Raw genomic sequence first — 15,122 nt, forward strand, 5'->3', positions numbered from 1 at the left:
TCGGTCGGTGAGGAGGCAGAGGGGGGTCTCTCAGCCCAGAGGTTTTCGCCTGTTGCCATTCAGAGACACCAAGTGGACATTTTTATAGAAGCACTTGAATGAAGTGACAAACCGTCCTGATTTTTTTTTTTTTTATTTATTTATTTATTTTTTTTATTTTGAGGAGGGGTAGGGGGGGACACTGTTTTTGCTGTTACAAAAAGGCTATTAGTCTTTCCAATTCTTTTTTTTTTTTTTTTCACAATTCTCATACAGTCTGAGCATTCTGCCTTGATGTAATCAGGTTCACTGAGCGTGATGAACTGTTTCCCACAGATGTGAAGTGAAATATGTGCAGTGCACATATCGCAGGGTCCGAAACACAGATAAAGTAACTAATTACATGTATACACACTAATACTGTAGCTCAGTAGCTTTTTGTGTACTACTTCTGTATTTTTTCAGTATTTTTAAAAATCAGTGATTTTACTTTTAAGTACGTTTTTTGCAGTATTGTACTAGGCTACATTTTGAATCACATCCACTTCAGAGTACAGATACTCTGTTCTGTAAGCTTCAGAAACTAACCCTTCATAAATCAGAAGAAATTAGAGGAGTAATCTGTCTTTTTTAATTTCAAGTTAAAAGAATCATTATTATACTACTCCTACTATTACTACAGTATTATATTATAGTTATAGTAGTACTGTAATGTCTTGACTGTTATTATTCATTCATTATTCACTGTTAGTTACTACCATTGTGTAATGTCTATCTAATACTATCTATCTAATGTAGTAGTAGTAGTAGTATTGTTGTTCTTCTTCTTGTTATCATTACCTTTCACAGTAACTATACTTATGGTTATAATAGGTACATAACCATAACCATAAGTTGTTTGAATCCAAGTTATTAAGAAAACAAGTCATGAGGTCTTCATCAGGACGGTTTGTCACTTCATTCAAGTGCTTCGATAAAAATGTCCACTTGGTGTCTCTGCGTGGCAACAGGAGAAGATGTTTGAGCTCAAGGCTTAGAGATTCCCCTTTGCCTTGTCTCTGAGCTGCACAGCAGGCGGATACCAGCTCCACCACTGTTAGTAATCACCTGGAGGAGATACAGTGAGGTACAAGGCACACTCACATTGTTATATGTAAAACTTTTTCAGTTACTGTATGTTAAAATATCACCATGAATAATATATATCGAAAATATCAAGCGTGCTCTTTCCTTTGTTCTTTTCTTTTCTTTCCAGGAGTCTGCACAAAAAAAGTGTCAAGGCATTTTTAACAGCCGCTTGAAGAAGGCAAAATGGCTGAAAAGCATTGCTGCTGCTGGCACACAGTTGTTCCAGCTTCATCCTAGTAGTCACTGTTTGGGTTATATGTTCCTCACTCGTCATGAAGGCTGAGTCCTTGTCGTAGCGGCCCAGGTTTGCCCTGTGTCATTCCCTCTCTCTCTCTCCCTTCTGGTTTTCTTTTCTTTTTGCTTTTCTCAGAACCAGTCTTGGGGAAATGTTCCTGAACCGTTAAGAATGAAGCCAGTTGTGGGGCGTCCTGGTGGCTTACTGATAGAGAATGTGCCAAGTATCAGGGTTGGGTCCTTGCCACAGCAGCCTGGGTTTCAATCGGGCCCACACCCTGCATGTCATTCCTTCTCTCTCCCCTGCCTTTCCTGTCTCTATCTACTGTCACTATCAAATAAAGAAGAAATGCCATAAAAACAAACCTGTGAAAAACATCCCTCTTAAAACTGTTCATTGTTCACTGATAATAAAAGGTAGAATGCAGGTATTGCATTTTGCCTTTATTTTCTGCCTATGTTTATCACATAGTTACGGATAAGATGGAGTCAAACTGTTTATACACAACACAGGAAACACACTATAGGGGAAATATGAAAAAATATTCTCTTAATGTACCAGTCAATTGCACTTGTCTCTATTCAGTTATGTGCATAAAATGTGGAGCAAATTTAGTGTTTGTTGCACATTTGAAACATCTCTCTGTGTTTTCATAAATGATGCAAAAACGTAGTGGGGTCTCAAAATCTTTATTACATTTTTACATATTTTAAACACCACACTGTTGCAGTCCTGGTGCAGAGAAAAAGCTTCTGATGTGACTTTGTGAAGAGTTAAGCTTCTGTGTTACACTCGGAGGCACGTCCACAGCAACACCGACTGGAAATGGCTGCAGTACATAAACAATATTAGGGTAACTACAAAAAAAAAAATGACATTATCAACTGCACCTACAATGCAACTCTCATGAGTGTTGCTATAGGGAGTTCTTGCTCTGCAGAGCTGTGTTCTTTTAAAAAATTCTACAAACCAACTAAAAATGGCTGCTTTACATGAACAGTATTAATGGTACTAAGAGAATCGCTGAGAAAATAAGTTTTCCATGGTTAGATTATGAAATATGGCACCATGCGCATATCAGCCATGGGACATCGCTTCCTCATTCCGTGAACAGAGCTCTGGTTACAGTGAGTCTCATTTTCTGTAAGATAAGAATGACAGTGGTGTGCGTGTGCGTGCATGCATTTGCAGGAAGGAGGAAGAAGGAACAACGAAGAACAAGGAGATTGGCAAACCGCCACAGCAGCTGAAGTGTATCGTCCAAGCAATGCTGCGTTCCCTTCTGACTGTGAGAATACACTGGAGCTGTTTCACTGTGTAAATCATCAGGCTCTGAAATCTGCTGCCGACAGAACTGAGGTCAAAACCGACGCTTTTTAAAAGCCTCAGCCCAGCCATACAGTAGGCTTTGACATACTGTTGGTGTTGTTTTTTATACCTAAAACATGTACAATTAAAGGATTTCAGAAGTTTCAGAAATAAAGGTTTTCTTTCCCATTGCCATCACAAATCAACAGACACATCAAGACACCTTACTAAAAAATAAAAAAAAAAACACAAAAAAAAAAAAAAACCACCTAAAAGAATAAAAAAGTTAAATATGATTTGATGAGATTTACATTGTGAAAATGCTACAGACTGTGGCAAACCAGTGAGGGTTGTACATAGACTTAGTAGTTCTTTTCTTATCATCCATCCTCATCGTCATAATCATCATTATTATTACTACTAACAGTACTATTATTATTATTATTATTATTATTATTATCATTATTATTATTATTATTATTAGCAAAGATTGCATCAAGTACATTTTTACTTTCAAGGCCTTTCTAAAAATGCACACCCCTTAGTGAAGCTCATTGACGCAGCTCTAGCACACGGTGGCTCTCCATTTTAATTCCATTTTACCATCATTCATCCACATAAGTGCAGCAAAAATGGGCAAAAATAAATGATAAGAATAAAAAAAATGACCAGAAAATTTGCGCCCCCCGCCCCCCTCCACCTTCCACCCCCCCATAAATAAAACATTTACAAGAAAAGCACATTTATTATTCCATATTTCAAATGAAAATTTAAGAAAAATGCCAAGAAAGAACCCAAATATTTGGTAGCAGGACAAATGTTTTTCATGGATCTGTTCCGTGTATTCTACAGAGAAATGCATTCAAAATGCCAACTGAATGTTCAGTCTTAAACAAAACACTGTTTGTTATTACAAATAACCAGAACCAGGGATTAGAAAAGTAAAGGTTTAACTCCAGAGCTGTGTTTACATTTTTCACCTCAGTTATTTCGGACACTCCTCTGTCAACAGAACGGCCCAGGTCTTTTAAAGTCCTTCCAAAGCGACGCACGATCAGTGTGTTCATACACAGTGGTAGCTATCAGCTTGGAATAAGTACAGCGATTGTAAGGCACTGGGAACATGTGGAACAGATTCCCGTTTGGGGGGTTGGCCGGTGGGATGTGCAGGTGTTTCATACACATTCCCAAATATACATCTTCAATGTAGACAGCTCTGACATGTCGAGATGCCTCCACAAGCTTTCTCGGGAGGTCTAAAGACAAAATGTAGCCCAGTCCCAAAGCATAGCGTGGGTATTGTGGTTCAGGGAAAATCTCCACAGGCAGGTACCACTTAGATGTTGGGTTTCTCCGAACTGCAGCTCCACTTGTAACACACCCAGTCATGTAGTTGATTCTTGGAGCATTTACCAGCATGTTGACCAGGTTGTGCACGTTCAGGAATGTGTCTGAATCAGTCTTCATGGCATAGGAGGCATTGGAGCAATAAGACTCCAGCCACTCCAGCATCACCATGGTCTTGATGGTAAGGTTCTTGTAGCAGTCCACAAAGTCACTCTGGATCAGGTCCTGATGCTCTCTGCTCTCCTGCAGCACCTGCTGCTGGATTTGCTCTACTCCTTCTCCAGTGGGCAGCCCCAACAAGAAGAACAGTTTGATCACTTTGCCCAGCACTGTGCTTTCACTGCCCCACGTGCTGCGGATGATATCGCGATGAGCCCTGTTGTGGGGCGCCACTGGAACCATCAGAACCACAAACGGCTTCTGCTGCTTGCACTTCTCTGGTTCGTTTATGACGAAATGGTACTCATAAGGGTATTCCACTAAGTACGGTCCGGGAGATACATAAGGGACTGGCACAGCTTTGCTTTGGGTCGTCATTTGAGTAATCACTGGAGCATTTGCGGTGGGTACCAATGCAGCATCCGCCACCTTTGTGGTTGGTGCCTTCATAGTGTGCACCACCTCCGTCTGTGGGAAAGGCGTGGAGCTGGTGTCATTCACTGACACGTTGGCAGTGGATTTAATCACAGGATAGACATGCAAAATGGTGACACTGGGAGTAACTACGCTTTCAAATGACATCCATTTTGTTGCATTATAGAGCATCCACCATTTTGGCCCCCAGTCAGCAGTCATTTCCATGACGTGAGCACGGTAAAAAAATAAAGTTGTTGCCACAAGCAGAATAAAGAGGAAACAGCGACGGCGTGACCAATAAATGCATCTCCTGCAGTCTGCCAGGTTCCTACTACCCACCATTTCCTGGCTGAGAGAAAAGAGAAAATGGTGACATACAATGAGTTCTTCTGCGAAAAGCCATTTTTATTTTAGATCAAAAAGTAATATTTCTTTCATTCAGCTGACATTTATCAATGAAACATTGATTAATTAGAAGTGATACAAATAGATCTATAAAAAGAAATATATCTAAACATCTTATTGTGAACCATTCGCATGCACTCCAAGACATGCACGATTCTAACACGCAATGTGAATTCAAAAAGTGCCAAAAGGCAGCACATCCCCAATCGTCAAGTCAAAGAGGACAAGATGCTCACTCTTCACCAGTTTCTTGGCTCATATCATGGTAGAAAATGCTTTTGCGTTTCAGCACAGAGCCTTCACCAGAGTGTTTAAGGTTGACATGTTAAGTGAGGCAATATACACATAAAGACAGAGGACATGCTCAGCTGGGGGTTGGACTCAATTAAAGGGGAACCAATCACTTTCTTGTCCCCTGGTTCTAGATACTAGGGGACAAGGAACAATTTGGGATGTGCTACCTTTTCACTCTTTTTGAGTATTGGCTTTTAAGTTTAGCACTCCACTGAACATTATTATTATGTTGAAGTGCAACCTGAATTGGCTCGTTCTTTCAACAACTTACATCAGGTGCTGACTACACTGCAAAAACTTGAAATCTTACCAAGAATATTTGTCTTATTTCAAGTCAAAATGTCTTATTTCTATTCAAAATATCTCACAATTTTCACTTGTTTCAAGTAAAAATTCACTTGAAACAAGTGAAAATTGTCTAAAAACAAGTTACTAATGAGGTGATCATGTCTTATTTTAAGTGTAATGAGATATTTTGAATAGAAATAAGACAAATATTCTTGGTAAGATTTTGAGTTTTTGCAGTGTACATTAATGTGCTCCTCTATCTGCCATCGTTAGTGCTATACCTTTTTGCCTACTAAACATTTAAGCTTTAAGACGACTCTAGTTCAATGCAGATGTGCCTGACTGTGCATGTATGGACGGTAATGAAACTTGACACCTGGCAGTTGAATGTTTCACCGGACAAGGAAAGAAGAAGAATGAAAAATAACCTTGGTGATCAAGTCCCAAGATACCAGTGTGAAAGGGGCCTCGTGTTACGTTGTGTGAATTTGCAGTGTGCTTTCTAAATGCTGCACACGTCGTTGTCAGGTTGATGAATATGTTTTCTTCATTTGCTTGTGGTCTGCGTATTTGCATGTGTAGTTGCAGGGCATTGAGCTCTCAGGGCCACTGCGTGATTCTGAAATTCTGCCAAAAAAAAAAAACGTGTTGAGTGTTGAGTCATATTAATGAAAAAACTGCAATCTTATATGAGCTATCACTTGAATAAACGTTTTTGTTAGATAAACACTGAAGCAAAACAATTGTTGCTGGTGGTTGTAGACCTCTGGATCCCACAGCAGACCTGTGCTTACTCAAGCACAGGTCTTGTGCAGGTATCTACACCGGTGTACACAGTGCCTCTGTTTGACATTACTAGAACGCACTCTGTAGTCACTTATTGCTTGGTGGAGTAACACACCTAGATAAATGGTGAGCAAACACAGAAACAGAAAAACAGGTTTAAAAACAAACGGAAACGGAACAGATTTGAAACTTTTGGCCTGAATGTTGAAGTAACACTTCCACTTTTATAATCCTCAGTGGTGGAAAGAGTCCTACAGATTGTTACTCAAGTTGAAGTTCTGTGACTTTGTTGCTATTTCACCTCAGGAGCTGTACAAATACTGCTGTTCAAAGCAGAGGCTGTGTTAGCTGGACCCTGTAGACTCACCTGACAAATATGGAATAGGCACGTAACATGATGGCTGAGTCTACATGGTTCTCATTGTCAGGTCAACTCACTGCTATTATTTCAACTTTTTTCCAAACTTATCCCATGTGTTTGTCAGTTTAGTCTAAATGGTCCTCACTTCCATCAACCATCTGCAATTTTTCATTGTGCAGCTTTTATTGGAAACAAAGAACCAGATTCCTTTTATTGTGAAAGGTTCCACAATCTGTCACTGATCATCAAGTACAACACTCAAGCAAAAATGTAAAAGTAAAAGTACTGATTTTAGAAAATACTTGAAAAAGTACATAAAGAAGCTACTGAGTTACAGTTACGTGAGGAAATGTAGTTAGTTACTTCCACCTCTGAAAATATTGGTACTTTCTTGGCTCAGTTTGTCATGTTAAAATATGAAAACTGCCTCTCTGTGCAGTTCTTTGAGGCTAGCCCACATGGAAAATTGCCCCTCACTGCAAAAAGTCAAATCTTACCAAGATTATTTGTCTGTCAAGTCAAAAATGTCTTATTTCTAGTCAAAATATCTCATTACACTTAAAATAAGACATGATCAGCTCAGAAATAACTTGTCTTTAGACAATTTTCACCTGTTTCAAGTGAAAATTTACTTGAAACAAGTTAAACTTTGCTAGAAACAACAAACATATTCTGCCAATGGAACAAGCAAATTTTTACTTGTGACACAAGTGAACAAGTAAATCTTTGCTTGTTCCATGTAATGAGATATTTTGACTAGAAATAAGACATTTTTACTTGAAATAAGACAAATACTCTTGGTAAGATTTTGACTTTTTGCAGTGCTGCACTTGTCATTTTGTGCACTAAAGCCCTGTAATTTATTAAGTCAACAACAAGTGGCTTTGTAAATATCACTCCTCAGTCTGCTTTTTTGAATTTGCGCGTCCTACTTGGCTGATCGGAAAGCAATGAAAATCTCCTTCTCTATGTTGTTCTACAGCTCAAGGCACACAAGCCCTTCATTAATCACTGATGTTATCAATTACAATGACTACACATGCAAACTCATTCATTTTTTAACAGATGAATGCTATAAAAACAGCGTCTTAAAAACTGTGATTATCCATCTCAAAATGATTAAAAAAAAAAAAGCTTCCATACCTCTGTACTCTGTTTGCAAAGCCATTCTTGAGCATGCTGACACCTCATTGAGTGTTTAGGAGTCCTGTCCTACAGGTAAAAGAGACTATGCCTCTTACGATATGTGTATCCACTGATCCCAGTTTCCATCCATCCCTGTGAAACAGAACCATGTTTACACTCATATCCTTTTTCAGCCACAACACACCTGCCAAGATCCATGATGCCACCTCATAAGGCATGTACACTGGCAGGTAAGAATGACTTTTACTTACTGTTAGGCAATTTGCAACAATTTCTGTAGTATAATAGCACAAAAATGAAATGAAATGAAAGATGAAAACCGTTTTGCTGAGTCTACCTGATTAACCCCACTCAAGCAGTCCTGTGTAGAGACACATGCTGTAGTTGTCTCCAGAGGTTGTGAGTCTTACCACTGGGGTATGTAGATCATTAGATGTAACCATGGTGCTCTGATCTTCTCCACCTGCACTAGAGGCACACCTTTGTTTGCTTCAGCCCCTGCATTGTCACAGCTTTTAGGAAAAACCTGGTGAGAGAGCTGCAAATGTGAGAAACGCCCACTTCACCTTAGATACACTATATCCCTTGTTTGCATAAATTGCAGCAGTACTCTGAATGTGTACGTTTGTGTGTGTGTGTGTGTGTGTGTGTGTGTGTGTGTGTGTGTGTGTGTGTGTGTGTGCGTGCATGCGTGCGCGCAGAAAACCTGTGAATCCGATCCTTTATAAGTAAGCCCATATATATATATTTTTTTCCAGAATAGATAAATAATTACAAATTTAAAAAAAGTCAAATTTGGGATTGTGCTTTAGTGAATTTCAGATCACCAGGTCACTATTTTACAAATAACAAAGCTTTTTTTCATATTCTCAAATCATACATGCAGTTGTAGCCCACATTATAATATCTGTCTGACACCCACACCCTGCTAGTGAGGAGTTTCTCTGCATAGTTGGACTATTGAGTGACATTTCCCCTTCATTTGAGAACTGAAATGAGATATCTACCTGGATTTGGACTGAAATGAGAGGACACTTACTAGAATTAATTTTACATTTTGGTATTTTATTTTCATAATTGTCAAAATTATGGTGCTTATTTGTGTACCTGGTTTATTGAAATCTGAGAAAAGGTGTATGCTGTGTTTTACCTGTAAGAGGAAAAGAGAGGTTACTCTACAAAAGGTTACAGCTGACACTGAAAATATTTAAAGGTTCATCTGTGAAAAAAAAAAAAAGAGTTAACCCAGAAAATTAACTAAAATAGGTGCAACCTATAACAACTAAAAGAGAGAGATTAAACTAGAAATTGAGACCAAATTAATCTAGTCCAGTCTGGACTAACTAGTCTAGCCAAACTAACCTAGTAAATCTAAACTATTCTGATCTACTCTAATCTGGGTTGCAACTAACAACAGTGAGAGTTACACTTACCTGTGGTTACCATCAGAAATATTTCTGGGATTTATTTATGGTGATTGTGCGTTGTGCTCTCAATTGTGTGTTTCAGTAAAGTGCCAGCTTTTGCATTTAAAGTCCTGGTCTCTGATCAAGTTATTACTCTTACTTACTACTCCTACTGGAAGTGGGATTTTTGCAGACTGTTTCAAGACGATCTAGCTGCAGACCTCCAGCGTGAGGTGTCTTCCAGTGCAGGCTCTCGTCTCAGGCCAACCTCAAGCGTGAGGCCAGTTGGGACCGGAAGTGCGCAACTCCAAAATAAAGCCACCTCCAGTGTGAAGTCGTTTGGGACAGGAAGTGCACACAAGAAACTTCAAAATAAAACCAAGTTATCGATTTTGTAAGAGAAAACTTTGTCGCTGATTTATATTTAATTAGTAAACTTTAGGGTTAGGGTTAGAGTTAGGGATTGGTGGTTGGCCAAAATGCCGGACTCCCTCAGGAGGCGTGAAAAAAGTTTGTTATTTCCGGGTGTCAAACTGGAGGTTGGCCTGAGACGAGAGCCTGCACCGGAAGACGCCTCACGCTGGAGGTCTGCAGCTAGACCCCTCTCAACTGTTTAGGAACCACAGCAACTCAGCCACCAGGGGGCAGCACCACGTAAAGTTACAGAGTGGGGTCACTGAGCGCCGAGGCTCATAGTGCGTAAAAGTGGCCGACGCTCTGCTGACTCAGTAACTGCAGAGCTCCAAACCTCCTCTGGCATCAACATCAGCACAAAAAACTGCTCCGGGAGTTTCATGGCATGGGTTTCCATGGCCAAGCAGCCGCATGCAAGCCTTACATCACCAAGCACAACGCCAAGCGTCAGATGGAGCAGTGTAAAGCACGCCGCCACTGGATTCTGGAGTGGTGGAGCAACCAATCACACTTCTCTATCTGGCGGTCTGATGGTCGAGTCTGGGTTTGCTGAATGCCAGGAGAACGTTCCCTGACTGCATTGTGCCAACTGTAGAGTTTGCTGGAGGAGGGATAGCGCTATGGGCTGGTTTTTTTTTTGGCCCCTTAGTTCCAGTGAAGGGAAATCTTAATGCTTCAGCTTACCAAGACATTTTGGACTATTCTTTGCTTCCAGCTCTGTGGGAACAGTTGGGGAAGGCCCGTTTCTGTCCCAGCATGACTGAGCCCCATTGCACAAAGCAGCTCCATAAAGGCATGGCTGGCTGAGTTTGGTGTGGAAGAACTTGACTGACCCGCACAGAGACCTGACCTCAACCCCATCCAACACCTTTGGGATCACCTAGAACAGAAATCATGAGCCAGACCCTCTTGTCCAACATCAGTGTCTGACCCCACAAATGCTCTTCTGGATGAACAGGCAAAAGTTCCCACAGACACACACTTGTAGAAAGCTTTCCCAAAAGAGTGGAAGCTGTCCTAGCTGCAAAGGGGGACCAATTCAATATTGATGCCTGTGGATTTAGAATGGGAGGTCATAAAAGCTCCTGTTGGTGTAATTTGAAAGTGGCCCAATACTTTTTTCCATGTAGGGTATATCAGCATCAAAATATGAGGAATGAGTATTTGTGTCTCTATACCTAGGGATTGACTGATTACTTCACCTTCAAGTAGAGAGGAGGAACTACTCAGTGAAATCACCTGGTTGGAATAAAAACTTGCAGCATCTCAGCCCTCCATGGCACCAGTTTGACACATGTGCTCTACACCACCCTTTAGTGTGGAGTGTAGATCATTGGTCAGTGTCTTTCTCAAGGATACTTTAATAGAAATGGACACTGAGGCTGACATTTGATCGGTCACTCTTCAGTCACTGGGAATGTTTTTTTAATCACCTAGCCAGCTTGAAACCCAGCCAGCCTAATTATATAGTAGCTGCTTTTTTCAGGTCATGTTCCATGTCATGGTAAAGAGGTCAGTTTGAAGGATATCTGAGGTTGAAATGCTAGCTTTCATTAGATTCACAGATCAGTCACAGATAGAGTCACAGATCAGTCCTTCATGTCTGTTGACCCAAAATTTAAAGGACCATACCAGTGATTTTTCATGTTTAGCATAATTTATACAAAATGTATAAACTTAACATTTCTGTTAATCTTTTCCAAAAGCAAGCAGATCTGAAATCATCTGTGATGTCATTTTCCCTCCCTTTTATCCAGCCATCGGTTTCCATCTATTCCACTACCATATGAAAATGAACTTTCAAGGACTTCAAAATTTCTTCACATCATCACCGTAATTAAGTCGCCCACATTTGTTTTCCCAAAAGCAGCAGCACTGTTGTGGTTCCATGACTTGAAAGACCGTTTCACGGTGGAGTGAAACGGTCCCTCCACCAGGGAAAATAGGTCCCGGGAAAAGGTTGCCTCTGTGGTTTAGGAACGACAAATTTGCTAGCTGCAGAAGCAGAATATTATAAGGTGGGTTTGATTTGCAAAATGTTTGGTTGCAATGTAAAATGTGGGTAACCTGTAGGAAATGGGCAAAACCACTGGTATGGTAATTTAAGGCTTAGAGAGGCTCAACACAAAGAAGCTCTTTTCCTCTGTGGCAGGATTAACTCCTGCAACATTGACTCAATGTCCCTGACAAAAGTCATGAAATGACTGAAACTGCCATTTAAACACAGTTATCCAATCATCTTATTTGAGGTAAGGTTATAATCAAAGTAAGCATGAATGGGTTGACACACATCTTTCAGTTCAAGCATGTGAACTCTTTCTTTTCGGTGTTTCATTTGCCATCAAGTTTGTCATCGTATGTTGACTCCATTAGATACATTCAGTAGATGATTGCTAGGTCATTTGAGATATCATCGTACCTCTGATGCTGTAATTGAAATATTACCTTAAACTGATCACTTCCAGTAATTGGAGCGCTAGTATGCATGTAATCATAACACATCTTGTCTTGTTCCGGTGCCCAAGGTGGGGTGCCCGGTCGAGTTAAATGACTACAGACCGAATGCCTTAACATCTCCTATTATGAAGACTCTGGAGCGGCTGGTCCTCCATGTCCTGAAGTCAGAGGTCACTGATGCAATGGACCCACTCCAGGTTGCTTATCAGGAGCATCTTGGAGTGGAGGATGTGGTTCTGTAGATGCTGCACCGGGTCTACACCCACCTGGAGGAGCTAGAATGTTGGGTGAGGATCCTCTTTTTTGACTTTTCAAGTGCGTTTGATACTATCCAGCCCCTCATACTGAGAGACAACTTGGAGGGGATGGGAGTAGATCGCCTCCTCACCTCCTGGATAACCTGACGGAGCGGCCTCAGTATGTCAGGCTGGAGAGCTGTGTCTCCGGGAGGTTGAGGAGCAGCACTGGTGCTCCACAAGGGACTGTCTTAGCACCGTTCCTGTTCACACTCTATACAGCAGACCTCCAATACAACACTGAGTCCTGTATTGAGGTGGTGCACACCTACAAATATCAAGGGGTCCTCGTGGATGACAAGCTGCACTGGTCCCCTAACACCGACGCCCTCTACAGGAAGGGGCAGAGCCGTCTGTTCTTCCTGCGGGCACTGAGGTCCTTTGATGAGTGTGTAGAGATGATCACCATGTTCTATCACATGGTGGGGGCCAGTGAACTCTTCTTTTCTGCAGTGTGCTGGGGAGGCAGCCTTACAGACAAAAACACCAAGCGATTGGACAAGCTGGTCAAAAAAGCAGGCTCAGTGCTGGGCAGGAGACTGGAACCGTTAAGATCTGTGGTGGAGAGGGGCACACTGAACAAACTGAAAGCTATAATGGACAATGTCAGACAGCCTCTCCACAGCCTCGTTAATGGCGTTAATGGGACCTTGGTGCTTGGCAATATTCATACCTTTATAAATTATTGCCATAAGCCTACATTATCATAATCATTTTTTGGCAGCACTTAATTTAATACAAATACATTTTAAATTGATTGCTTTGCTCCAGTACATGTCAAGCCTTAACATGTACTGGAGGAAAATAAAAATTCAGCCCCAGGTTTTCTGAATTCACAGATAATTATTTCAGAATTCCAAGACAGCCTTATTGATAAAACCCAGTGGAGATGATGTTCCCGTAGAGCTGCACTTAATAGAAAGCCAACACATCACAGCTTTTTAACTCAAACCAGTTTTGAGAATATTTCTCTGGTATAGTGCCTGTGCTGGATGTTCATACGACATTTCAGCTGACTATGTGGTGACAAAGCACAGTCACAATTATGAGACAATTACCTCATTTGGAAAAACTGGACTGAATTTTTTCCTCAATTAAAACTTTTCTCAGCAGAATCCTGAGATAATCATCTTGGTAATTGAGATAAAACAGGCTGAATGTTTTTTTCCCCTGATGTGAATGCAATACATTTCCATCGCCGCCTATACTGCTGCCTCACCAATACTGCTAACATTTTCTGTTGCTCCTCTGGCTTGGTGACTGAAAAGCTAACGTCAGCTTCTGTTGTAACTGTCCATCAAGCACTGTGTGTTTTTGGCAGGCATTCATTTCTCAGCAAAAAATCTCCCAAGTAACCTGACAGATAAATGAGACATGATGTTTCATGAAGTCCAGTTTTATTCCCACATGGACCGCAGGCCAAACAAGTGGCACAACTTCCGTGGGTTGTTGTGATTGTCTCATCATCCATACCTGGTGCCTTTAAGTTGCTCTCCGTGTCATCATTTTGTGTTTTTCAGAAGCAAACCATGTATTCATTCAAATGAATGTGTGTTTATTCATTTGAATGAACACACAATGCTCTCACAATATCAAATCATTTGACACACTCTTCCATAAGATTCCATAAGTGCATATCCACTCAGTGTCCACGTTATCAGGTCCACCTGTACAGTCTAATGCAGGTCAATACAACAGCTTTGTCATAAATTCTACCTTTTAACAAAGTTTATAATGTTCGGCTTTTTGTTGACATTGTAAAGAATGTGTCAATTTAATTCTGTGTTTATTACTGAGGTTGTAGCTTGCAGAAGTCTTGTACTGGGCTACATTATATTGAGAGGTGGTTCTCATTTTTTGTTCTCCCAGTTTATATAGAAAAGACAGAAAAGATAAGAACAGACAGAAAAATACAGAAAAGCAGAAACATCTCTGAATAGAAAAAAGAAAATCTGAGCATTATAGGCAGCAGGAAAGGAAACGTTATGGCACAACAGTTGGAGTGGATTGGATTAGACTGTACTGATTAACCTAATAAAGTGGCCACTGAATGTGTAGTCTTGCAGCCAAACCCCAACACCCTCTGTACCTGAGGAGGACTGGGTGACCTCTGTCAGAGCTGCTGCTTTTCATCAGACTGAAGACCAAAATGTTTCTAAGATACCTGTGGAAAAGAGAAGTTCTGCAGTTTTTGGTATACACATTAGTGTTGTTGTACTTGAGTTTGATCTTGGTCTAGAGAGATGCATTTTGATGGTCTTCGTCTCATCTTGGACTCCACAACTGCTATCACTAAATTGTCTGTGTATTGTCTGATTTGTCTATTAACACCATTACTGTGATTGGATCATGCCCGGCACCTCAACTCAAGTTTTACATCCCCTTTTAAAAAAAGGCAGAAAAAACAAAATGTTGATCAAGATACATGTAAACAGTGTTTTTTTAGTGTTGTGCTGAGGTCTGTGTGTGTCATAGGACAACATTAGAAATAGGGAGGGATATCAGATTGTAGCTAACCAGATGAAAAAAAAAAAAAAAAAAAAACTCACAAAAGATAGCGAGGCTGAGCTCCAGCAATCTGAGGCAGACTGCAGGCGAGAACAGACAAGGTGCACGACCCCCTGCACCCTGACAGCCTCTGGTCTTAACCACCTTGGGGCAGAGGAGCCAGTCCAGAGTCACCTGTTGTCCTATTC

At 40.8% G+C, this 15,122-nt stretch overlaps 1 protein-coding gene across 1 annotated transcript; it reads right to left on the minus strand.

Moving 5' to 3' along the window:
- Nucleotides 1–3,653: 3,653 nt before the first annotated feature.
- Nucleotides 3,654–4,534, minus strand: LOC115380634 (beta-1,3-galactosyltransferase 2-like). Its single transcript, XM_030081756.1, has one exon. The coding sequence runs from the start codon at nt 4,532–4,534 to the stop codon at nt 3,656–3,658; it is 879 nt and encodes a 292-aa protein (XP_029937616.1). The 3' UTR covers nt 3,654–3,655.
- Nucleotides 4,535–15,122: the final 10,588 nt, after the last annotated feature.

The sequence above is a fragment of the Myripristis murdjan genome, chromosome 3 (assembly GCF_902150065.1).
Source record: "Myripristis murdjan chromosome 3, fMyrMur1.1, whole genome shotgun sequence".
In the NCBI taxonomy this organism is placed as follows: Eukaryota; Metazoa; Chordata; class Actinopteri; order Holocentriformes; family Holocentridae; genus Myripristis; species Myripristis murdjan.

What these genes read in the sequence shown, in the direction of transcription:
- LOC115380634 (XM_030081756.1), bottom strand. Translation starts at nt 4,534, where the DNA reads ATGACGACCCAAAGCAAAGCTGTGCCAGTCCCTTATGTATCTCCCGGA.